Source organism: Anser anser (assembly GCF_964211835.1).
Source record: "Anser anser genome assembly, chromosome: 2".
In the NCBI taxonomy this organism is placed as follows: domain Eukaryota; kingdom Metazoa; phylum Chordata; class Aves; order Anseriformes; family Anatidae; genus Anser; species Anser anser.
This window is the reverse complement of record NC_139721.1, coordinates 66,996,160-67,020,704: the sequence shown is the minus strand read 5'-3', so window position 1 is coordinate 67,020,704 and position 24,545 is coordinate 66,996,160. Positions and strand designations below refer to the sequence as shown.

Below are 24,545 nucleotides of genomic sequence, written 5' to 3'. Positions count from 1 at the left end.
GGAGAACACCCACAATCCAGAGACACAGTAACAACTTTGCATCTCTCTTGATACTAATTTTATAGTTTTGCTGTTTAAGGTACTCCACAAATGCTTTAACTTACAAGTACATCCCTACTGGGAGAGGGAAAAGTCATGACAGGAATAGGAATTATGCCCACCTTAAAGGTTCTGAAAACACTTTCTATTTCCTTAGAACACATGAGAGAGGTTCTACAATGCATTGCCTGCCCTTCAGTTGCAAAATTATACCTGATTGCTTTCTCCCAGCAGTGCATGGCATGCTGGTGACACAGGCACAGGACTGCTGGCTGAATCAATGGGGAGCTCTGCATCAGATCAATGCCCCGATACGGTCGGCAGCAGGCACGAACCGATTTCCATGTGAGTCACCTCCAAGGCTGCAGGTGCTGGAGGCCTGTGGAAAGTTGAATCCTAGCCACTAACAGCTAATGTAATCATGTTCCTTGCTCAGATCTCCTGCTGATAAACGCACCCAGTTACTCCTAACTGTCTCCCTTACAAAATAACACCTCCCAGGACACCTACCTCTTCAATAGTTTTTAACCACGCTGCAGCTGCACAAGAAAATCCATTCATCAATTATAAATCAATTGAGGAAGAGAAATCTGCAGCTCGCTTGATTGCCCTTGTTGTCCCTGCAACTCACTGATCCAGCTACAGAAACTTTCCAGCCTGCCAGGTCTGTTTATTTATTTATTTATCATAATACTATTATTATTATCGTTAACTATTTAGAGCCTGAAAAGATCATTCCTTCCTTTGCAGAAAATAACTCTGCAGCAGTAATCCATTGGCAAAGTGAGCTTCCCTCTGGTGGGAGAAAGGGAGAGATAATGAGAGAAAGAGAGAAAAAGGGAAAGAGAAAGAGAAAAAGAGAGACTGTATGTGTTCCACAAATGGCAAAGCAAGTGTGGTGGGCCAGATGCAGCTGCAGCCTCTAGCTACAGACCTCCCTCTGTGATTGCAGGGGACTTCTTTAAATAGGTAGTTATTCCCGAGAAAGAGCTCCGCTCCTCCTCTCCAGTTTATGCTGTCAGTCCCCAACCCTCTCCTTCCAAGCAAAGATTTGTGGTGTGAGAAGCTGCTTTTAGCAAGTAAAGTGTTTGAGAAAGCTTATTTCAGAAAGAAGGATTAGGCATGCTTGTTGCTCCATGGTGAGAATAAAAAGAACACAACTGCCTGGTTGAGGAGGAGTATAGGCAGGCTGGAAATGTTAGAAACACTAGGAAGGACTTAGGGAAAATACATCCATTCTCCAAGAAACATAGCTGTATTTATGATCAGTGGAAGTGGTGGAGGGGAAATTACACTATTGAAGTGAATAATAATAATAATTATTATTATTATTATTAACAATAATAATAATGAACTCCAGAGGAGAGAGATTTTTTTTGTCCTTCCCTGCTGAAACAGCCTCGCAAATATTTTTTTCCTTCTTTATTAAACTAATCACCATGAATATCACAGTATTCTAATATTCCTGGAGCAAAACGAGTGGCAGGACAACTGGATGTTTTGCTTTTTTTTTTTTTTTCTTTTTGGTTTTGAGTGTTCCGAGGTGACTAAATTTGCCTTGTTGAGCCTTGTAAAATCCTGACTTAATCATGTAAACTTCTGTGTAAGCAAAATAGACGAAACTTCAAAGGGTCAAAAACCCTTTAGGGATTTGCGAGGAGACGCCAGCAATAGATTCTAATCTGCCTCCAGAATCCTGGCTGTATTTGTCCAAGGAACTGGTACCAGCAAACTCTCGAAGGTAGAGATAGTGGGTTGATTCAGCCTTTATCCCCTTAGAGAGTATTGGCTTTGTAAGGCTCTAGGCAGCACTTCAACGCCAGGGGATCTTGCCCAAACCCTCTAAAACTGAAGTACAGGAGTAATTTGAGATAATGACTTTGTAACAGGCTTGGGCAGACCTTGGACAGAAGAAGTGAGAGATGTTATCACCCCAGCATTCCTCTTAAAATGCAGTTTTTCCCCCTACTTATTCTCAGTTAGTCAAAGCTACATTAACATTCCATCCAGGGCTGCTAAACAGAATCTTAATTAGTCCTGATACTCTTGTGCAAGGGGTTTATTCATTGCACTCTTAACTAATGGTTGCTGTCAGAGTGTTTTTTTTCTTCTTTGGGTTCTTTGGGGATATCGTGTTCTGCTGCAAAGCATGACAGAAATGTAATGTGCATGAAAAAAAAAAAAAAAAAAAAAAGCTTGCAGATCAGAAATCTTGAGACTGAGGCTGACTCCAGCCCTGTCTAATGGTGATACATTGTTAGGACTAATGAGAATAACTTCACCAACAGAAATTCCTGCAACATGTTTATCTTAAATTTTAATAGAACACGCTCTCTCTTGCCTTTTTTTTTTTTTAATCCCCGTGACAGAAAACATTACAAACTTGTTAGTCTTTTGAAGCAGTTCACGCAAGTCTCACTAAATTTGCAGCTCTCTGTATTTTGCATTAGCCACCCGTGGCTCGGTATTTAATGAAAGATTCTGTAGGTGGAGAAGAACTAACAAGTTACTAAACGGCCGGTTGCTCCGGCAGGACCTTCCTCGCTGCGTTATTTTGTATTTATAACCCAGCTTCGCAGCCATTCCTCCCTCTGCCCGCCGCTCTCCCCAAGCACCCAGGTTCGGGTTTACACGCACACGTACACGCCGGTCTCTCTCTGCCACACGCCGATTCGGACTCGCTCCGATGTCAGCAAGGTGAAACCTGGGCGCCCGTAAGCACGGGACCCACACAAACCATTTCATGGGAGCGTCCCTCAAAGTTATTTGTGCTTCGGGGCCGAATCGTGACCATAAACTGCCGGGACAGACGACAGTAAAAAAAAAACAGAAATGTAGCGGGGTGACTCGCCATCCGCGCTGAATTCAAGAGACTGTTTCGTTTATCAGCCGCGGCAGAAGTAGTTATTTGCCTGTAAATCTACGTTCAGCTACACCGGTCGCGGAAACAGATTTATAAGACTATAAATTACCGTTTCTTTCTTTCGGGCTGGGGGAAGAAGATGAAGAAGAGGGAGGGGGGGAGAAAGGTGTTTTTTGGAAACAGGAGGTCCATGTTTCTTAGCTAGTGCTCACCCCTGTTTAAGACTCCTTCCCATAAGCTTGCGTAACATTGATTACTCACAAAGAGTTCACAATAACTATCATGTAGCTAAACTAATTGAGACAATCATGCTAAGTTATAGTCAGTCTAAAAGGTACCATTGATGTGGTAATGCCTATAGAAAGTCAGACATGCGACTCACTACCATTTAATTGCTCCTTTAAACCTGTTATTACAATGTTAACTGGCTTAAGTATATATTGCTGCCTTTTAGTGCCTTGACGTGACAAATTAAAACACACTGTGGAAGCGGCATTCATTTGCGGAAAGAGTTGCAGGAAAAAGGGAGCCGGGCGATGTCAAACCTGTCAGGATGAATTAATTTTCAAACTTGCATTTTGCACTGCAATTCCCACTGCAGTTTTGCTGCACGGGGGAAAGATTTTATATATAAAATATATGCCTATTATATATATTAGATACACATATTCCATCTCACGCGTATCTACCGTAAAATGAGCCTCACCGCGCTAAAAACGAAAAGTGCTCTTTGGCTCCGAAGCCTCGCCTGATGCTAAATGAAGTGGAGGTCTGGAAAAAAGCTAGGAGGGCGGGTTGGGGGCAACGGTGAAGTTTCTACCTCGGCTCAGCACCACATGCATGTGTGGTAGGGGGCCGTGGGAGTTTTTCAATGCTTAACTCGCCCTTGGCTGCCAGGTCCCGGGGGTTTACCCACGCCCTAAACCTGGGAACCAGGCAGCAGCCACGCTCCCTGCGGGCTGCCCTTCTCCATGACGGAGCTCTGCTGAGCTCCCACAAGGAAGGTAAAAAAAAAAAAAAAAGAAAAGAAAAAAAAGAAAAGAATATATATATATATACATATAAAATTTCTTGCTTCCTCATCCCCAGGGCTAAGCCAGGCTCAGGATCATTTAAGCGCGCACGGCTGCGCCTCGCCCGCTTCGAGGAGTGGAGCGGAGCCAGGCTCGCGCTGCTGCCCACCGCGCATCCTACGGAGGCTGGGCGGGGAGCTCCGCGGGCACCAGGTAAGCTCCCCCTATTCCCTTGCCTACGCGATCGTGAAAGCATTGAGAACTCCGATAAACACGAAATACTCGGCCCTTTCCTTTCCCTCGCTCTCTCTTTTTTTTTTTTTTCCCTCCCCTTCCCTTCCCTCCACCGCTCGCGAGAAGATGTCAGGGGGTTAAAATACCCTGTTCACCCTCTCCCTTGATCTCGGGGAGAGAGGTAAGAGTTGCTGGCACCTTTATGGGACTCAGATCTGCTGCGGCTGCGAGAATCGTCGGCCCCCGCTAACTTTGATCAGCCTTATTCATCCCAGCTGCGCTCTATTTGTTTGTCATTTTGCCCTTTTCCTCCCAGAATCGTTATTTATAGTCTGAAAAGTGAAACGCGGCGCGATTTGCCTTTACATGGACACTTCTGCAAACGGGGTTGGGGTGGGGAGACACCTTCCCCCGAGAGAGGGGCTGCCAAAAGAGAGGGAAAAAAACCCTGTCTCAAACATTATCAAATCAGCTTTGAATTCATTACTCCAGAGCATTAACTAATTACCAGATCAGAGAGAAGAAAAAATAAATATTCCTTTAAATAAGTGAAGGTAATTATAACCCTGTTGTTGACACTAACGATTAATAATTGATCAGAAGTTATACACAATAAATTGTCACTTCTCCCTATAAAAATGTACTTTTTTTTTTTTTTTTTCCCTTGGACGGTTTTTAAGAGCCCGAGCAGTGACAATATCCGCACGGCCGCTGCACGGAGAGCACGAAGGTTTTTTTTTCTTCTTCTTCTTCTTTTTCTTCTTTTCCTCGCAAATATGTGCTCTTTTGAAATCCCCCGTCATGGATGACACAAACCCGGGTGGAGCAGAAGTGACTTTTGCAGCCGGCCTGCGCTCCTGCCTTTCTTTCCGAGGAGGGCCGGGCCCAGGTGCCAGCCCTCTTGTCTTTCCTTTGGGTCCCCAAAACCCTGAACGGAGCAAAGTGAGGGGCGCGGCTCAGCAGCCGCACGGTGCCTGCCCCGAGTCGCTCCGTCCCTTGCTTTTGCTAAGGGAAAATACCGCCGGCTCGGCCGGGATTGGACGTGAAACGGTGACATTCCCCTGTGACTCTAGGCTGGGGGGAGGGATTGGGAGGGGGGGCTGGGGGCGGGAACACGGGTTCAGGCTGCAGGAGTCCGGCTATCCCCCCGGCCAGGATGCTCGCAGGTAACGCGCTCCTGCCTCCAGAGCCCCTCGCAGCCCCCAGCAGCATCTCTGCCATCGGGTGCCCTACCGGCCGCACTTCCCCTCTCCCGTTTTAATAAAGACTCCGCTTCAGAGTCACCGAGTAATAATCAGGGATTAGATGCATGGGTGCTTTGAATATTCACCGAGGATCCCTTTGTTTCTTAACTTTTTTTTTCCCCTTCTCTTTTATTTCTTTAAAGGCCAGGAACATACCTGAGTTATAAATTACTGGATTAAAAATAAAGGGGTAAAACTCATATTATTTAATGTGCAGCACTACTATTAATAATATAGGTATATATATATACATATACCACTATTATTCAATTCCTACACTGCAAAGGCTCTTTTCGAGTAGCTGGATCGTGAGAAGCTTGCCCAAGCACTCGGGAAAAGTCTGAATACAGAAGGCAACAAATCGACCTATATGTAAATTCCGTTTCTCTCTCTCCCTCCTTTTTTTATTTTTTTTCCTTCAAAAAGTTAATAAGCAATAAAATCCTTCCGGTATTGATTACATCCCCGCGAAGGTTTCTCAGCAGTGCGGTGAGTCTGAACTGCCTTTAAGTGAGATGTAACACGTGGAGGATGCAGAAACTTCCAGTGGCGAGAGGGCTGGTTTTTGTTTTGTTTTGTTTTCTTTTCTTTTCTTTTCCCATGAGGTTGGGCACGGAGGGGCCGCGGCTGGACCAGGCTGCCCTGGCCCCGGCCTTCTCCCGCTCCCCGTATTTGACATTGGTGAGGCGGGTTCCACCAGGTAGACTAGATTAAACGCTGCACTTTGCAATTTGTTTCTTCACCTGAAAAATCACCTTTCTCCCCCAAACCTCAAGACCTCCTCCGAGAATGGACGCTGGGGAAGATCGTCCTCTTTTTCTTTTGTTGTTGTTACTGTTTTCATTATCATTCCTGTTATTTCTGCAGCCGCCCGTTGCGCTTTATATTAACTGTCCCCTTAGTTAATTCCCCTTAGCCCGTTCCCTTTCAACCGGGAGCTCATGTCCAGGAGCAATTCCCACGTCTGTCCGTCTGTCCGCTACCGGCCTGGGCTAAGTGCTACCTCCGTCCCCATCCATCCCTTCCCCCGTCTCCAGTCGAACAAAGGTGGGTGACGCTTTTTTCCGCTCTCAAAGGCAGTTGGTGAGCAGCTTTCCTGAAACAATAACTCTGTTATTGAGAACAAATGTTGACATTCGCAGGGAGCGAGGAAAAACGCAGCCCAGGAAGTGCAAAGTGGAAAGCGACCCTCTTCCTATCTGGCGACAGCGCCAATTCTTCGGGGATCCCACCTGAGATTAAAGCCTGAATTTCAATAAATCAGCTCTAATGAAACCTCTGGCCCCGCAGAAGGGAGGGTTTGTCTTTCCGCTCCGAAAAGAGGGGGTGGGGGAAGAGGGAGTAAATATAGAAAGGGGTGTGAAATTTTAGTCCCAGTGGGTTGATTGGCATCATTATGAAATAAACTGCACACAAAGTGATGTATTTTATCGTTCATGACTCTTTCGTGCTATCCTGAAATAAACGCATTGTTTGTGCCAACAATTTAACAGGGCTACACTTTCCTCCTGCTTTCAATTTTGATTATTAAATCTCAAATGACGTTGAATATGCAGTTCTTGCCCATTAATCTCTGGTTAAAAAAAAAAAAAAAGAAAAAAAAAGAAAAATGTTTATTTGCCAAATCATTTGGGTGTCGCCCATCTGTATCCATGAACCACTCGTGAATTTCTCAGAGGATGAGAGAAGTCCATTGGGTTTTACATACATAGTGAATATTTAAAAGCGAGTTTTCCAAGTCTTTCTACTTTTCTTTCCTGAAAGAAATCCAGGTCTAAATACTAGCAAGGGTGGGTAAATTATGGAAATCTTTTATAAGTCTTTGGGCGTATAAACATCAAAGGAATGTCGTTAGCCTTTTTTAATCTCTGCCACAGCTTTTGGTTTTTACCAATCGAAATGTACACGTTGTGTCCAACAGAGACCTGGAACATAAAATGTGGGTGGTGGGGGCAGATGAAGTAGGAGGCAGAGTGAGAAAGAGAAAGTTTAGGCATCTCACCTAACTTAAAAGTTCTTCTGTAAAATCTTCCAAACTGCACATAAAAGACGGTTTGAGTATTATTAAAGTAAATATTTGCATTTACATCATGCACTAAATAGGAGGGAAAAATGAATTACTTTTTAGCTGGTATCTAATTGTACTGTACACAGACAGAATGACATTTTACCTCAATTTAAAATGGGATGTTTTAGGAGCAGGGAAGTATCAGTCAATGACATGAGAAGAAGATGAGTAGGCCTCCAGCTGTAAAGATCTTCAGTGTTTTATTTTTAGCTAGATGGATCCCAGAGTTCTGCAGAATTACAATATTAATTTCTGCCCTATCAGCTGAAAAACACATGCATTTTCTCAATCGTTTGGACAGCTTTATAGGGGTAAAATATGATTGGGGGGGGGGGGACACACAGGGCAGTGATGGGGAGATGGATCATGGGGATTGTGTATATGTATTTAAGAAGCACAGCTTCCTTTCCCCCTGTTTAATATTACCACAACGTATTTCCTGACTCCAGAGTAGCATGGCTCTTTATCCAGTTAACATTCCCAAGGCTGATGCCTGAAGTATCTAGGATCACTTTCAAATGCCCTTTCTAACAAGACCTGAGCAAGAGGCCACTAATTTTCAGTGAACAAAAAGCCACTGGAGAGAGATCCGTTTGTCAATATCAACTGGTCCAGCAATTTCCCATCTTCAGACACATCAGCCTATCTGAGCTGGCAGATGTTTAGACAAGATTTTATAAATTGTTCAATATCAGACCATAATGAACCCCAACTGACCATTCCAAAGCAGCTAAAAGCATTCAGGATCTCCCCTGCTGGGATCTAATAATGCTCTCATGCTGGAACATTATTAATCATGGAATAAAATAGATGAGCCTCTTGAAAAATAAGTGTATGATTGATTAAAGGGCAATCTAAGAAGCTATTATTCTTGTTTTATAACCGTACGTTATATTCACTCAATTTATCTTTTGGGGAAAATAAATGATTCTTCGTTTCTTTTCTGAAATTATATTATATGAGGATTCCCATTATTTTGCTGAAAATTAAAATGATTAGTTAGCTGATCTTATGAGTCCAATCAAGGTGGATTTCTTATGTGACTATTAAATTAAAGATATGATTCACTGATATAAACAAAAAAGGGGAAAGATCATTAAAAAGCAGGAAATGGACTTTTTTCTCTTTATGTTTTTGTGTTTGTTTGTTTTAGCTAGAAGCAAAAACAAATAAATTAGAAATAAGCCCTATCTGATTATGATTCTTTTTTCTCCCTGGAAATGGTGAATTTAAAGAGTGTTAACTCTAATAAAGAGCTACTTCACACCCAACATAAATAGTTTATAAGAAACATGCCTGTATTCACATCACTCTCTCTACACATTTGCAAGTATGTATATAAATATGTACTTGCACACATGTGAGTATTTAAACCTTCAGTATAACGGAACAACCCAGAAGGAATTAATTTATGTAAAGCATATCTTTGTAACATATTTGTATTGCTTACTTATTTTATAGTCTAAGCTGTACAAGTGAAATTATAACTTTCATCATCTTCTGAATAATAAATTGTTATTTTTGGGAAAATGAATGAAAAACACCATATTGTTGCAGACTAGTCTGTTTTTATTTACAATTAGAGATATAAATTAGTAAAGAATTCTCGTTAAACAACCAAAGATTGTATAACCATCAATGTTTCAAATAAAAACCAGGCAAAATTTATTTACAAAAAGTTCAGATTCCATTGCAATACAACTTGCATAAATTACTAGAAGCTTTATATCGTTACAAAAATAAATATCAAATTTGTTTCCACTTTGTAAGGACTCAAGTTCTCCAATCACGTCTTTATTATCTCTACAGTATACATCTTTTACAAATAAATTTTACAATAAATCCTATCACACCTATCGAATATATACCGTGGCAATGAAGTGATCAATTCAAGATATCCTGAGAAAAACAGATCTGTTTTCAAAAATCACACATACATTGGGGAAACTATACTATACCAGAAAACTCACATTATGTCCAACAAAATTCTGGTTTAATAATTAGAGTCTGAAGATTTAATAGTGCTCTGTGGTCTTCTTTTATACAGTGGCACAAGATGTGATCCGGATTTAGAGATTTGTTATATATATTAGCTCGGGGAGAGATGATGGCTTGCTGACTTTTTTCAAAGCAATTGTGACACCTACCTGTGGACCAAGGAAAGAACCAGATCATCCTTCAGTTACACACTAACACCATTAAACTGAAGGAAAAAAAAAAAAAAAAGATAAAATTCTTTCTCATCTAATTTATCTTAGCCAAAGAATTAGTTGGAAAAATATCGACAAGGCGATTTTTGTTGTTGTTTAGTTAGCCCTAGATAATGGAGGTATTAAGACTGCCATTGATAGTCAGGCAAGGGGCAATTCATAGATAACACACCCTGCTTAAGATGCATGTCGATCTCTAATAATTCTCCCTTTTTATTTCAAATATATGGTCACAGCGGGAAACCCCACTTAAAATATGCAATTACGGCACTGCCACGTGAGCACAAGCACTTTGTTTTTAAACAACAATACATTCAAGAATATTTTTTAAAGCTCTCTTTCCGTAACATTCAAATAGTCCTTAAGGCTTTGCATCACACAAGCAAAGAGTATGGGAGGTGAGGGAACTGTCTAACCTGACTTTAAAATGAAGACCAACCAAGAAAGAAAAGCTGTAATGAGAGGCTTAAAAATAGCAGAAAAGAGTGTCTTACTTTGTAATCAGAGCCTTATGTAATGAAGCAAGAAATTAACGTTAAGCAAGTCTAGATCTGTGCACTCTTAGACCTGATGCCAAATGATCAGCGTAATAGAAAATGCTCTCACTTACTTGCATTGCTGTGTGATTGCACTTCTATAGGTATGGTTGTACTCCTACTGTGCAGACTTCAGTGGGATCTGTCAAAATATAACCTTCAGTTAGTCACAGGACACAGCTAGCTAACTAGATTATACACTTTGTGTACGTCCCAACTCTCGCTCACACAGAATTCATAGCTAAGTCCTTTAAAAGACTGGGTGATATTCTATAATTGCCCTTATCTTGAGTTTTGTTTGTTAGTTTGTTTCTTTGTTTGTTTTTAATAAGATAACGATTATATTAGCATAAAACTTTCTAAAAAAAAAAAAGCATTAAAAATGTCACGCTCCGCATAACTTCATGTCCAAGGTTAGCAATTATCCGAACCCAAAGCTGCAAAAACCGTGAGAATACTGGGAACAAAGAGAGCAAAACCAGTTTGTCAGAAAAAAAAATAAATAAATTAAAGGTAATGACAACAGTGCTCTCTGGATACCTTTGGATTTAGTTTTCCTTCTAAAATGGCATTAAAAGCTGTGTCTGCAGTGTGCGGAGTGATCTAAAAGACGTGTTTTAAATTTCCTCTCTGCGTTCCTAAAGGCAAGTATTGATAGGATGGTGACATGCAATTTTTAATCCCCAGATTACACTACTGCCCATCTTCAGTATGCGGCCAGTGGCAGCGATGACAGTGTGCTCAGTGTTTTGTTCAGATAAGGTTTCAATATTTACAGTGTATAAGAGATTCACACTGGCCAAGGACAGGGGACGAGGTGGAAGGGGGAAGAAAGCGGTAAAAATAAGTCACCTACCTTTCTTTGAGTCATAACTAGAGGGCCTGTAATGCTGTTCTAGCTGGTTAGTGATCGTTTTCAAAGAGTCACTGCTCTGCTTGTGAACAGAGCTGGCATTTAGGACAGTCTGACTTAGTCCCTCGTTTGAAGCCACTGCTGCCGAGTTGTATCTCAGGATTCCCTGGCTCTGGAGAGCGTTAAAGTTCCCATAGTTTGTATAATTGCTATAAAAAGGTGAGGTGTAATAAATATGCCTCCCCAGGAGGGAGGAGGGCGAGTAGGCAGCGCTGTGCGGGGCGGAGGCGGGGGTGGCCGAGGACAACGCCGCTGGCTGGCAGCCTTGGCCCAGGTTCTGGCTCTTGAGGTCCGAGGTGGCGATTTCGGCCAGCGACCAGAGCTTAGGCTTGCTGGCCGGCGTCGGGGGCCCGGGGGAGGCGCGGCCGCCCAGCGCCGCCTTGCTGGCGCTGCGGGCGGCGTCGGCGTGCGGGTGGCCGAGCAGAGGGGCCTCCACGGCGGCCAGCGGCGAGGAGGTGGCGGGCTTGGCCGGCGGGTCGCGCTCCCCGCCGCCGCCGTCGTCCTCCTCGATGTCCTCCTCGTCGTCCTCGTCCTCCTCGTCGTCGTCGTCCTCCTCCTCCTCGACGTCCTCGTACTTGTCCTTGCACTCCGAGCCCGACTCGCAGAGGGGGTCGCCGGCTCGGCAGGGCAGCTTCTCGCCGTCCGACTCGGCAGAGCAGGAGTGGTCCGTCAGCGAGTCGACTTGCAAGCTGATCCCTGCGAGGGTCGGCGGGCACAGAAAGGCAGAGTCAGGGCGGGGGGGGCAGGAGGGAAGGAAGGAAGAGAGGCAGAGGCCGAGAAACGAGCCGCCGCGGCGCCCCCCGCCGCCCCGCCGGCCCCCCGCGCCCCAACCGGACGCCCCCGGTCCTCCCCGGCCGCCGGCGGCGAGCGGAGCCCGCGGCAGCCCGGTTACAAGGGACGGGACGGGAGGGGACGGGACGGGACACTTCCCCCCCAACTAGCTGCCCGTTTTTTGGGGGACGCGTTGAGATGGGACGGCACGGGAGGGGGCCACCCCGCCGCCGCCGGGCGCCCGCCGTCACCCCGCGCCCACCTTCGTCCTCCGCGGAGGTTTCGTTGCTCTCGGGCATCTTCTCGGGACTCTCCTCTTTACTCCTCGCCCCATCGCCTTCGTCGTCGTCCTCGTCCTCGCTCTTGTTCCGCGGGGCCCAGGTCATCTTGTTTTCCTTCTTGAGCCGCCGGCGGGCGTTGGCGAACCAGGTGGAGACCTGGGTGAGGGTCATCTTGGTGATGATGGCCAGCATAATCTTCTCACCCTTGGTGGGGTAGGGGTTCTTGCGGTGCTCCTGCAGCCAGGCCTTCAGCGTGGCTGTGGCGTCGCGGGTGGCGTTTTTCCTGTACGCGGGGTCGTTGAGCTGGTAAGGGTAGGCAGGGCTGCCGTACGGGTGGTAGCTGATGGCTCCGGTCATCCCAGTCGTATGGGCGTCGTAAGGGGAGCCCTGGACAGAACAAAAAGGTGGGGTTGGCAATTTGTTACTGCTGATAGCCACTAGTAAGTTGTCAAGGCGAGATCGGCGGTTATATTTGTATTTCCCCGGGACGGTGTCTTGTATCCATATTCTATGAGGGGGAGAAACAGCACCCAAAGGCCATTAAGTTGTGACCCCCCTACCCCACCCCCCCTTCCTCCGCCCAACGCATAGGCACAGGCACACACTTAAAACCGGCGATGTTTTAATCTTTCTGACTAATTTCAGCTCCTTGTAATTGAATATTTCCCAATATCTTTTTTGAACCATGCAGACATTTTAAAGGCCCTACAGGTAGTGTCTTGATATCTACATTTCTCTCAAAGGTTCAAAAGATGTTTCCTTTTTTGCTATAGAAAATACAACAAAGCCGCCACTTAGCAATTCACTGCACTAATGCATTGCAAATCCAATTTGCAAATCAGAAGATATGCACCGTTTCGAATTGTTCAAATGCGATGTAATTAGCATTTTAATTCGCCCTTTAACGTTTAAATTGCGCTTATTTAAGTCTGCATGGTGCAAGAAAAGTTAGATATCGCTAAGGAACTCGCTAACTTTCCGCACGTCTCTGAACCCTGCAGATCGGCGACTCGCAGGCGCACCATCACCCAATATCCCGCACAGTTCACAACCTCGCTGCAACTTCCAGCCACTCGCCTACTGCTTCTCAACAGAAAAAACAAGCGAGCGAGTTCCTCAGATCTTTTACCCTACCCCGAATAAAGACTGCACGACAATTTATGCACCGCATTTTACGAACAGAAAGCAAGTAGTTTCCCTGTCACTTTGCAGGGAGAGCAAACTACCCTGCTGCCATCCCCTCCTAGGATCTCGACAGCGGCTCCAGTCTTAAATTCCGGGTACAGGTCTTTGTGTATGCGGACTAGATACGTGTCTGACTCCGCGTGTGTACGTTTATAAAACTATATAATCATCTAGACGTGCAGTTTATTTATATACTTTATGGTTTTATTTATATAGTTTATGCACACGCAATTGCAAATGCTCCTTTTAACTAATAAGAAGAAAGTGAAATCCGAAACTCGGCCACCACAACCATCTTGGGCTTAAGCGAAGCTCACAGATCGCAAACAGATGCTCCTTTTCATTCCCAAAATCCAGTTAAACCATTAGCACAAAACACACTGAAAGTAAATAAAACCACACGAGGATAAAGCCCGCAGCGCCTCTAAACACCGACTTAAAATGAGAGAGTGGAAAAAAGATAAAAAAGGGAGAAAAAAAAAAAGAAAGGAAAGAAACCCTCCGCTATCCTACCACAGCGAAAAGAGGGAAAAAAAAAAAAAAAAAAAGAAAAAAAAAAGAGAAAGCGGGGGGTGTGTGTGGTGGAAGGGGCCGGGGGGTTGGAATGAAAGCCTGCAGCCCAACTGACTGAGAAAGCCGTATTTCTTTAATCAGGGCTCCCGCACGGCTCCGGGAACCGCGGGGCGAGCCCGGGTCCCAGGCACGGCGGCACCGCTCTCGGCCGGGGCGCACAGTGAGGCAGCTCCCCCGGCCCCGGCCCCGGCCCCGCTCGGCCCCGGCCCGGCCCCGCTCCGCCCGACTCGACTCGGCACTGCTCGGCTCCGCACGGCTCCGCACGGCCCCGGCCGCGGTGCGGGGCTGGCAGCGCGGAGGCTGCGGCGCTGGTGCGGGGCCTCCGTCCGGCTGTGTCGGGGACTGATGGCGAGTGTGTGAGGAGAGAGGCTGAAGATGATGAGGATGAGAATGCGGATGCTAATGAAGAAGGAGAGGGGTTCTCTTCGGTAGTTACCATGTAGGAGGGGAATCCCGTGGCGGGGTCTGTGGAGTACTGGAGCGGGCTGGTGAAGCCTGTGGCCGCCGCCTGGGCGGTGAAAGCTGCCGATCCCGGGTAAGGGCTGAATGCCGATCCCGACGAAGACCTGGCCAGCTCCTCGCTCCTGGGGGCCGCCAGCGCCGACGCCCCGTACGCCGGGCAGGAGTACAGAGCCAGCGAGCCGGGGGGCTGGTAGAGGTAACCCTGAGGATAGGACATGGCTTGCACTGGCGTGCACAGGAGCAGGGAGGGGGCGAGGGTGACCGGCCCTGCTGCTGCCGCTGCTCCTGGCGCTGCTTTCGTGCTCTCTCTCTCCCTCTCTCCCTCTCTCCCGCCCTCTCTCTCTCTTTCTCTCTCTCTCCCTCTCTCTCTCTCTCTCTCTCCCTCTCCCCGGTTGGCTCTGTGCAGTTATGTAGAGAATCGGAATTGCTATATGCTCCCCCCCATGCACACCCGCTCAGAATAAAAACAAACAGGAGGGGAAAAAAAAAAAAAAAGAACACCCTCCCCCCCAAAAAAAAGGGGAAAATAAATCGAGCGGTCAGAAATCTAGCCGGGAGGGGAAGGGCATCTGGGAGAGACGGAAGAGGAGAGGGTTAATAAATAGAGAGAGAGAGAGAGAGAGAGAGAGAGAGAGAGAAAGGGAGAGAAACAGAAGGGGAGAATGGGAGAAAGAGAGAGAGAAAAGCGAGCCCCCGAAATCAGAAAAGTGGCTGCTGTATATGGAGTTCTCCCAGCCAGCCAGCCAGCTCCCCCAGCGCCTGCGAGCCTGTATTTTGGGGGAAGTATAGAGTCTGAAGTGAAGAGTTGAGGGAAGGAACACTCGAGTTTCTGAGGGACATTGGAAAACAGAGCTGTCCGTCACCACCGCTCATCTGCATAGCGCGGCGGGCCCGCCCCCTCCCGCTCCGGCCCCGTCTCCGTCTCCTCCCGCGGCCGGGAGGCAGGCAGGCAGGCGAGAAAGCAGCGAAGGCAGGCTTTGTAATGCAAGCCAGCCTCCCCGGCTGCAAGCACACTGCTGAAGCCAGACGACGATACTGCTCATCAGCTCCTCTGCGGACTCGCGGAGCCATAAATACTCTCACACACTCTCGGTTACACTCCGTCGCCTGCTTTCTGGGTTCAGGCGGGGAACAAAAAATCATGCGTATGATAAATAAATGCATCCCCTCACACACACACTCTCTGGAGAGCTAGCAGCTCCCACTGGACGCACGCACACGTATCATATGTATGTGCATTTGCACGCATGTGGGTACGCTAAGCCAGGCTCGACGGAGCTGGGTAGGGTACAAGGGGAGAGCACTTTGTAAAAGTACTGCCCTATATGGCAGAAAAGAAGAGCAACTGCTCAAAGCAACAGATCCAGGATCGTGCTGTTCCTGGCAGCGAGAGCTCTATAGTTTTCTAAGTTGCCACGAACAGTCTAAAGCTGGTCATGTAGCGCGTTTGCACACGAAGGGGAAAAAAAAAATCCTCATCTTTCTTTCATTTCTATTCTTCCTGGTGTGGTGCGTGGAGAAGAGGCCTGGGTGACTCCTTCCGGGGGGCTAGCTGCTCCCTCCCCTCCTTTTGAAGTTCAGATAAATCTCTCGGAATACAATCGCGATGTAATTAATTTCCCAAATAATGTAATCTCTTCCTCTGCCCCCTCCCTCCATTCGGCCCTGGCCACCCACCAGCTTCTAGACGTTAACAGCCCTGCTCCTACGGGAGGACGAAGGCACCGAGCTTTCCTTCTCGGTACAGGTCTAAATACATAGAAATAGTTATCCATGTATATATATATATGTATCCTTTTAAGAGTCGCCCGCAGGGACCCTTCAGACCCCCGCGGGGAATCACAGCCACTCGAGCTCCGGCCTGGGGCTCCCGGGACGGGCTCTCCAGCAGCGCTCCCCGGTCCCCCCCGTGCCCCCCGGCTCCCTCTCTCCGCCCTAAGGGCACGGCGCTGGAGCCGGCCCGCGGCACCCCCCCGCCGCCCCGCCGGTGGGCTAGGCCGCTCCGCGCCCCCTGCCGCACCAGCGCCCCGAGCCGGCAGGTGGGAGCGGAGCCGCCGGGGCTGGAGCGCTGAGAGCCACCGCGCTGCCAGCCAGCCCCCCTCCCTCAACGTGCGCAGGCTTAGGAGCCCCTGCGCTGCTGGAAAAAAAAAATAATAAGAATTGAGGTTTGCACAAAAATAATTAAAAAAAAGGTTCATCAAACTGCGTGGTTTATTTATATATATATTTTTTTCAGCATCTCTGAGTGAGCATTTGTCCCGGGTTTTAGCAAATAAAGTCGCTTTGCGTTTGCGGCCGACTTGGTAGAATACCTCGGGTAATTGCCGTTGGGTAGGATGGAGAACGCGCATCTCATCAGGTACGCCGAGGAACCGGCTCGAAACTGACAAGAAGGAAGGTGGCACTAGCTGGAGAGTTGCAGGCGAGCAGGACAGCCTATTGTTAACAATTAAATATGCAGCTAATAAAAAATACACGTCGAGAAGCCGTTTCTATACTCTGGCGGACGCAGCGGGGAAAATGCCATCTTAAAACTACGGTCAAGTATCAGGATGCGTGTACTGTCTGAAGCGATCTGGGCTTTCCATTTTCTTTTTTCTATCTGATTTGTTATTTTATTTATTTATTTTTTTAATGTGAAACCAGCATACCGGTATACCCCTGCCCCTGCACGCAGCAGCAGCAGAGATCTGGCCACCAGACATACTGGATTAATTCCCATCCAGATCTATCAGCTGGCCTGTAGAAGAAGCAGTCCTTGAAAAGGCAGGTGAGGGGGAGGAGGTTAACACCAACAGGTATTTCTTGTCATTAACTCCCGACTTCCTGATAAGAGAGTGATAAACCACTGGTAAACTCAGTGCAACAGATTACAGAAAAGACGTTTCCTTCCCTGCTTGATGATTAATGCGCATATATTAAATAAAAATAGAAACTCTAAAAACAAGAGCTTTATATAAAACACATTCATATTTCAGTAGTTCTATGGAATAATCGATATCATGCGATTACATCTGAATAGTCAATTCCTGTGTTCCGCAGACCGATTTCTAAGTATATGAGCTCTGCTTCTGAACAGAATAGCAGCTGGAGAGCTGAGAATGCAAAATTAATTATAACATTATAAAGTCATACATGAATCTCTCTAAGTCAACCTGCATGCCTTGCAAAATGTACTATACTCTCTGCATTTTTATTTGGGAAGCCAAGTCTGCTCTTTCCAGCAGGGGTGGTGTAAGTAAGCGTTTATCTACACGAATTGATTGATTTTAGTTCCTCCTCTTTAATAATTAGTGGAACAATACAGATTGGGAATACAATGGCCGTCGTGTTTACATTATAACAAGGGATTAATGCTATTAAGTGAGTGTTACAGTTATGACCTGGGAAGAGTACTTAAATAAATACCGTGATCCCAGAAGAATCGATATAATTCAGTTCAGAGTGTGTGTAGATACGCACAGACACACATGCACACACAGGAGATACAAATCTCCATACGTATCTACACGCATATACATATGTTATACACGCGAGGTATACGTGCCCATCCGTGCAAAATCTAGGTGTTGTTTTAGCTTCCATCTGCATGTCTTACGTCCATGAAAATATTTTTTCTGTGATTTCGGTGGAAGGAATGTTTAAATCAAGAACATTACCCCCTTCCCCCTAACACAAAGAGCAACAGATTATATTTCTCGTGTTTTAATTTGTGCAATCTAAAAATGTAGCTTTATGTACAGAAGCGGGGTTAATTTCTCCATCAGAGATTAATGGGGTAAAATATTATCATTTCAAAAGACAAGTTCTTACGTTGATTTGATTTGCATAATTTTTGTATGGCTTCAGAAAGGCATGGATTTACCCACTGCAAGGAGACGCTATGCATTTTATTACGACAAGTACACCACTAATTTGACTCTGCACAGTGTGGAGAAAGAGAAGCTAGTGGGGATATACAACGTGGAGAACGAGAAGCCAGTGGGGACATTCAGTCTTAGGCAAAGTCTCTGCACTAAACAAACGAGAAAACCGTGTCAAAAGCGCTTTTAAATAGCGGTCAGCGTACTTGGTCGTATTTAACTTCTTCTCGGAGTTATCTCGGTTTGATTCGAGTACCTTTCGCAGGGAAGAGGTTTTTCATCTGCCTGGCTTCACAGCTGAAATCTAATTTTCCCATAGTACTACCCGTTACTAATAAAAAGCCGTCTAACTTGCGCTGTTAAACAGTAGAATAGTATTACATGCACTTTTTATTGGTAATAACTGTGGCAAATTAACATGCCTACAAAGAGACATTAAAACTTTACACACTGCGTTTTTTATTTGAGTAATCTATTCATTAGCTCAGCGTTTACCTTCCTAGATTTTAAGCGGTGCTCTCGCCTTGTCTTCTTTAATTCAGTTTGCTCCAGCTCATCAGAGAAGTTAGTCAAGAGCCCCCCCACACACACACACACCCTGCCCCCCTCTTCAGCTATCGCTCACTGCCGTCCTGGGAGACAGGTTTTGCGGTTTGCCATTTATTAGCTACATCTCCTTGCACTAGTGATAGAGGCTGAAGTTTTCGGGCGGATGAAGTTGAAAGCCAACGTCTGTGGAGAAGAAGAGCGCCCGTGCCCCTGCTGCGGGAGTGCGGTCGCCTCGCTCTGCGCGGCGGCTGCATGCGCCCCTTCGTGCTCTGGACTTTGGGAAGATCGGGGGGCAATCTGCCCCGAATTTCTGCCCTGGAAAGTTACCCAGGTAAAGCAGAGCAGAGCAAAGCGAATCTCGCTGGCGTGAAGGAGAGATTTCCCTGCCTCAGGAGGGCTCCCTGTGGCCCAAGGAGGCACGCACGCCCATCTTCCGGACAATGCCGGTTACCCAATCGTCGTGACACTGGTCACAGCAACTTCTGGAGCAGAGCGAAGTGGAACTTCGTGGGATTTGGAGATGTAACACAATGCGCAGCAGAAACGGTTTCCTGTGACATAACCACACAATGGTCTGGGAATGCTTTCTCCTTTCTCTCATGAAATGGGGGGTCGCCACCATCTCCAAGAGACAACGACGTGAAATAATAGACTATTGTATTTAAAAATAACAAATGACACACGCATACTGTGCAAGCGGTGTTGTCCAGTTTTCTAGTAAAAGAAGCCTGGTTTGTGAGGCTCTTTCTGAGCGAAGCACTTTACAGGAGCGACCTGTGCAAACGAGAGGAGACAGGATGAGCAGGACGAGCCTTTCTGCCGCGTGTCTGCTCGCAGGGCTACAGCAAGGAGCAGGGAAAACAGAAAGGGAGAAATGAAAAGAAAGAACTTTTCTTTCCCCATCTTCAGGATGAAATCTTTAGTTCAAGCTGTATATGGGAGGGGGCGCTGTGGCAATGAATTCACCAGAGCTCCCGAGCACTCGCAGCGTAATTGTTCATGTAAGCGTCTTCGCTAAGGTTTCTTTTCATATTTCAGTCATTACTTTTATTAACAATACCATCTAATTGTCGCTCCACGAGACCTGCACTAAAAGGTGGGCTGATCGAATGAGTTATGGCCACTACTCTAACCCTAGTCCTAGATTTCTTTTTTTTTTTTCTTTTCAGTTCAGTAAGAGTACAATAGTGTATTTCATTTTGAAAACACAGTGAAAGAAGGGGCTGCCCAAGGAAGCGCTGAGAATTTAAACGACTCTCTATAACATGCAAATGCTCTCAAATAGACAAAAATTAACCGTACCGCTTATTTGTAGCTTTTGTTTTGTTTTGTTTTGTTTCCCCCACGGGATCTGTGGCTTCGAAATTTTGAACTAATAACGGGCCACGTCTCTAGGAGAATTTAGCTCTCCCATTTTGGGACGTTACTGGGGGTGTATGTTGGGAAAAAAAAAAAGGAAAAAAAAAAAAAAGACAACTAAAGCAGATCTCTAAAAAGCAGATCTGGGGCTTAGAAAATTTGCTTCCCATATGTCACACTATTATTAAGAGTCTTAGTCATTTTCTGCTTAGGGAAATATAAGCAAATACATATCCATAAGGATAAGATAAAAGCCTTCCAAAGCTTTCCTGGAGCCTGCTATTTTCACCTGAAAGGCAGGCAGTGTTTCTCAGGGCTAGAACAAGTGTACGATCCACAGGTGGGATTGTTCCTCCTTCTTAGGCAGGAAAAAAAAATAAAAAAATTAAATCAGCGTATCTGAGTTGATAGGAGGATTGAACTCACCAGCGAGAAATCTGAGTGGGGCAGGCAGGGGCATGGAGGTCCCGTCACTCACTCTGAGGGGCTCAGAGGGGCCCACACCCCATTTGCTGCCAGGAGAAAACATACTCCCCATTCCTCAGCTCCTCTGGAGCCAGGCAGCCAATATGCCACGTCTCTGCCGGCAGGTTTCGTGCTTGGCCAATGTGTCTTGGAAAGTCTGCTGCAGAGTTAGTGGGAGGCTAAATCCCTTCAGCGCCTGGTATGTTTTCAAAGTGGATGATGGACAGAGTAAAGGCAAAATGGGATGATTTAACTGAAGGGGCCAGGGTTGCTTTAATTTTAAGGGCTCACACTAAAAACGGATTCTTCTGTCATGGTAATAGCCAACAAGTAGGTCTGGGCACTTAGGTGCCTAAGGAATACTGGTAGGCTGGTGGCTGGGTGTGCATCAACCTGAGGATATGTATATAAATGGAGTTCTCCTACTGCTTTTTCCCCATGGTTATGCTGGCAACGTGGAAGCATGTTGTCAGGTTAAAATTGCTTTAGACAGTTTTGAAGTAACTCTGCCAGATCCCTTCCCCTTCTCGTAATTGCCATCATCTGTTTGATCACCGTTTTTAACACTAGAGAGCACCTGCTCACCTGCTTTGTGCTTTTCTCTCATTCATTCACATGTTCATTCACTTATATGCATGTATATGTGTATATCCTTCACTTACAGACCCAGAAACACATTTCCAGATCAAGAACAACCCCTCAGCTCCCACCCCCAGTCCAGAAAGTTCTGCTCTCTCCAATAAACAACCTGCTGGAAAAATGAGACTTCTTGTATCCATTTAACACCAGACAGTTCCTTTCCTCAGAACAATCACCTATCTCCATCATATCTTCAAAATTGCCAGGATACCCAAAAAGTAGACAGAAAAATACAGAAAAACTGTAGGCATACTTAGGAAAAGCATTAAATATTCATGTGTGTAGTGATACTATGAGTTACAACAAAGTCCATTTAAATCGATGCAGCATAGTTCACAAACATTCAGGTAGCTTTATAGTAATTTTGTACTTCTCTTCCACTAATGGGCAAACTGAAGGGTGTTTGAAGCTTTTAGCTTGATATTTTCTTTTAAATTGAAATTTCCTCTAAATCAGTGTTGCACTTCTATTGATCCTTACATTTAGCTAAGGAATAGCAATACTATTATTGTTTAACTTCAAGTTTTACTGCAAGTTAGAATTTCTGAGAGAAGAATTATTATTAGAATTAATTCTAATTATTCTATTATTTATCTATAATTATTCTATTAGAATTAATTCTAATTATTATTAGAATTAATACTAACACAAGCTTCTGAGAATTTCTAGAATTTCTTTTTTTTAATTTTTTTTTTTTTGTGGAGGAGGGATTTTTCATACCACTAGTCCTTCATATATAAATGGTAAAAAAATACATTATTTTGGATACAAACGAACAAACCACCACCACCACCACCAACAACAAAACACATAATACCATTTCTACCTTATTAAAAAAATACGATCTAATTTTACTCATATGGTCTCACGGATTTTCCCCACTTTGTAACAATGCTAGAATAGAATGTCTACTGAACCAAGTTAAAAATCTTCCTTCACATCACATAAAGGAAGTGCAGGCAGACCATCTGGCCTTTACCTTCTCGTCCTCTAACTGTACAGGTTTTAAGACACTTTCATCTGAGAAAGGTTGGTGGTCAACCTGCCTGTGAGAATTCTAATCACGTGCACATTTCTTCTTCTACAAATGACTCATTTCAGCCAGTAGAAGCACAGAACAAAAACTAGCTGAAATGTTGTGCTTTTCCTTCTGATATAAATGTAGTTTTAGGAATGAGTGAACTGTTGACTTTGTCGTGTGTTGTCTATGCTCAGCATTACAGTGGGATTCTGTCATAGCTAAAATACTGTAATACCGTGTATAGGCAGACTCTTCACTCCATGGAAGTTTTAGAGAGCTTGTATCATTTTGGTAGTATGACATCTGGAAAAAAAAAAAAAAAAGAAAAAAAGGTTTGAAGAGGCCCTCGGAAAGATCTACTTTAAATTAATACTAACACAAGCTTATCAACAGTTTTTCTCACATTTTCAGGAAGGCATTTTACATTTGAAGTATAGGTTCTAGTAGTTTAAAAGAACAAATCTCTTCAATCTTATCAGGAGACAATGAATTCTGCTTTATGCAACTCAGCCTTTAAACACACGACCTTTTAGTGAATCTCTAAAAGGAAAGTAGAGAAATTATTCTTTTTTTTTTTTTTTCATTTCTTGGAAGTTCCCCAATTGCTAATTAGTGAAGTTCTAGAAGATTATAACTCCTCTGCACTTTTGAACACGGAGTTTTGAAACTACAGTTGAGAATTATGTGATATCATCTCAAACACCAGAAGTACACAATGTTTTAATTTTGTTTCTCATGCAAATACACCACCCTATTTTTTTCATCCGGGACCTTTTTGGCAAAGACCTTGTACATGAAAGATAGGAAGCAATAGGAGCTGGAAGAAAAAACTGATAAACCAACAGCCTCAACTATGACATTTTTTCTCAAATAATTCTGTCCTGGAATCACCAAAATTTCTATAGTTTTCCGATCTTTACAAATTTTTAAGGCTGTTGGAATATAAAGACAGAAATATACCAAAAGTTCCTTCCTTCACAGAATCACAGAATCACAGAATTGTAGGGGTTGGAAGGGACCTCCAGAGATCATCGAGTCCAACCCCACTGCCAAAGCAGGTTCCCTAGAGCAGGTTGCCCAGGTAGGAGTCCAGATGGGCATTGAATATCTCCAGAGAAGGAGACTCCACAACCTCCCTGGGCAGCCTGTTCCAGTGCTCCGTCACGCTCACTTTGAAGAAGTTCTTTTGCATGTTGGTGCGGAACTTCCTGTGCTTCATATTTTGGCCATTGCCCCTTGTCCTATCCCCACAAACCACTGAAAAGAGGTTGGCCAAATCCCACAGTCTCTGACACTTAAGATATTTGTAAACATTAATAAGATCCCCTCTCAGTCTTCTCTTCTCAAGGCTGAACAGACCCAGGTCTCTCAGCCTTTCCTCATAGGGAAGATGCTCCAGGCCCCGTATCATCTTTGTGGCCCTCCGCCACACTCCCTGTCTTTTTTGCTCCGGGGAGCCCAGAACTGGACACAGTACTCCAGGTGAGGCCTGACCAGAGCAGAGTAGAGGGGGAGGATTACCTCCTTTGACCTGCTGGCCATGCTCCTTTTAATACACGTCAGGATCCCATTGGCCTTCTTGACCACCAGGGCACATTGCTGGCTCATGGCCAAACTGTCATCCACCAGGACCCCCAGGTCCTTCTCCATGTAGCTCCTCTCCAGCAGGTCATTTCCTAGCCTGTACTGATACAAGCTGTTGTTCCTTCCCAGGTGCAGGACTCTACACTTGCGGTTGTTAAACTTCATTTGATTTCTTCCTGCCCAGCTCTCCAGCCTGTCCAGGTCTTGCAGAATGGCAGCACAGCCTTCTGGCATGTCAGCCACTCCCCCCAGCTTTGTATCATCGGCGTACTTGCTGAGGGTGGACACTATTCCTTCATCAAGGTCGTCGATGAAGATGTTGAACAAGACCAGACACAGCACCGACCCCTGGGGAACACCGCTAGTCACAGGTCTCCAGCTGGAGTCTGCGCCACCGATCACCACCCTCTGAGCTTGGCCAGTCAGCCAGTTTTCAACCCACCTTACTATCCACTCATCTATCCCACACTTTCTCAGCTTTGCTAGCAGGATGTCATGGGAGTCAGTATCAAAAACCTTGTTAAAGTCAAGGTAGATGACATCCACTGGTCTCCCCCCGTCTACTCAGCTGGTGATGCCATCATAGAAGGCAATGAGGTTGGTCGAGCAGGATTGCCCCTTGGTGAATCCATGCTGACTACTCCTCATAACCTTCTTCTCTTCCAGTAGCTTG

General features: G+C 45.4%; 1 protein-coding gene and 1 long non-coding RNA gene across 5 annotated transcripts; one reads left to right on the top strand and one right to left on the bottom strand.

The window, feature by feature from the left end:
* The first annotated feature begins 380 nt into the window (after positions 1–380).
* LOC310893722 lies at positions 381–9,692 on the top strand. 2 transcript variants are annotated; one of them, XR_014579243.1, is made up of 4 exons: positions 405–703; positions 3,992–4,128; positions 6,296–6,440; positions 6,536–9,692. It is a non-coding gene; the product is annotated as an uncharacterized lncRNA (long non-coding RNA). The 2 variants fall into 2 exon arrangements; XR_014579242.1 differs by having other exon boundaries at positions 381–703; positions 3,992–6,440.
* Positions 9,010–15,178, bottom strand: IRX2 (iroquois homeobox 2). Of its 3 annotated transcripts, none has more exons than XM_083823059.1 (5): positions 14,367–15,178; positions 12,154–12,559; positions 11,064–11,816; positions 10,282–10,349; positions 9,010–9,664 (listed from the first exon to the last, which is right to left on the bottom strand). In XM_083823059.1, exons 1-4 carry the CDS (start codon positions 14,607–14,609, stop codon positions 10,306–10,308), a joined length of 1,446 nt encoding a protein of 481 aa, XP_083679185.1. In that variant the 5' UTR covers positions 14,610–15,178; the 3' UTR covers positions 9,010–9,664; positions 10,282–10,305. The 3 variants fall into 3 exon arrangements, with proteins under 3 accessions (XP_083679185.1, XP_083679186.1, XP_083679184.1); XM_083823060.1 differs by having other exon boundaries at positions 9,010–9,604; XM_083823058.1 differs by having other exon boundaries at positions 9,010–9,608; positions 14,367–15,176.
* Positions 15,179–24,545: the final 9,367 nt, after the last annotated feature.

Bases quoted from the DNA above. Each gene is read 5' to 3' on its own strand.
- IRX2 (XM_083823059.1), bottom strand. From the start codon at position 14,609: ATGTCCTATCCTCAGGGTTACCTCTACCAGCCCCCCGGCTCGCTGGCT. The intron at 11,817-12,153 runs GTGGGCGCGGGG...CGACCCTCGCAG, and splicing joins AACCTCCGCGGAGGACGAAG to GGATCAGCTTGCAAGTCGAC. The intron at 10,350-11,063 runs GTAGGTGACTTA...ATATTTTGACAG, and splicing joins TAGTTATGACTCAAAGAAAG to ATCCCACTGAAGTCTGCACA.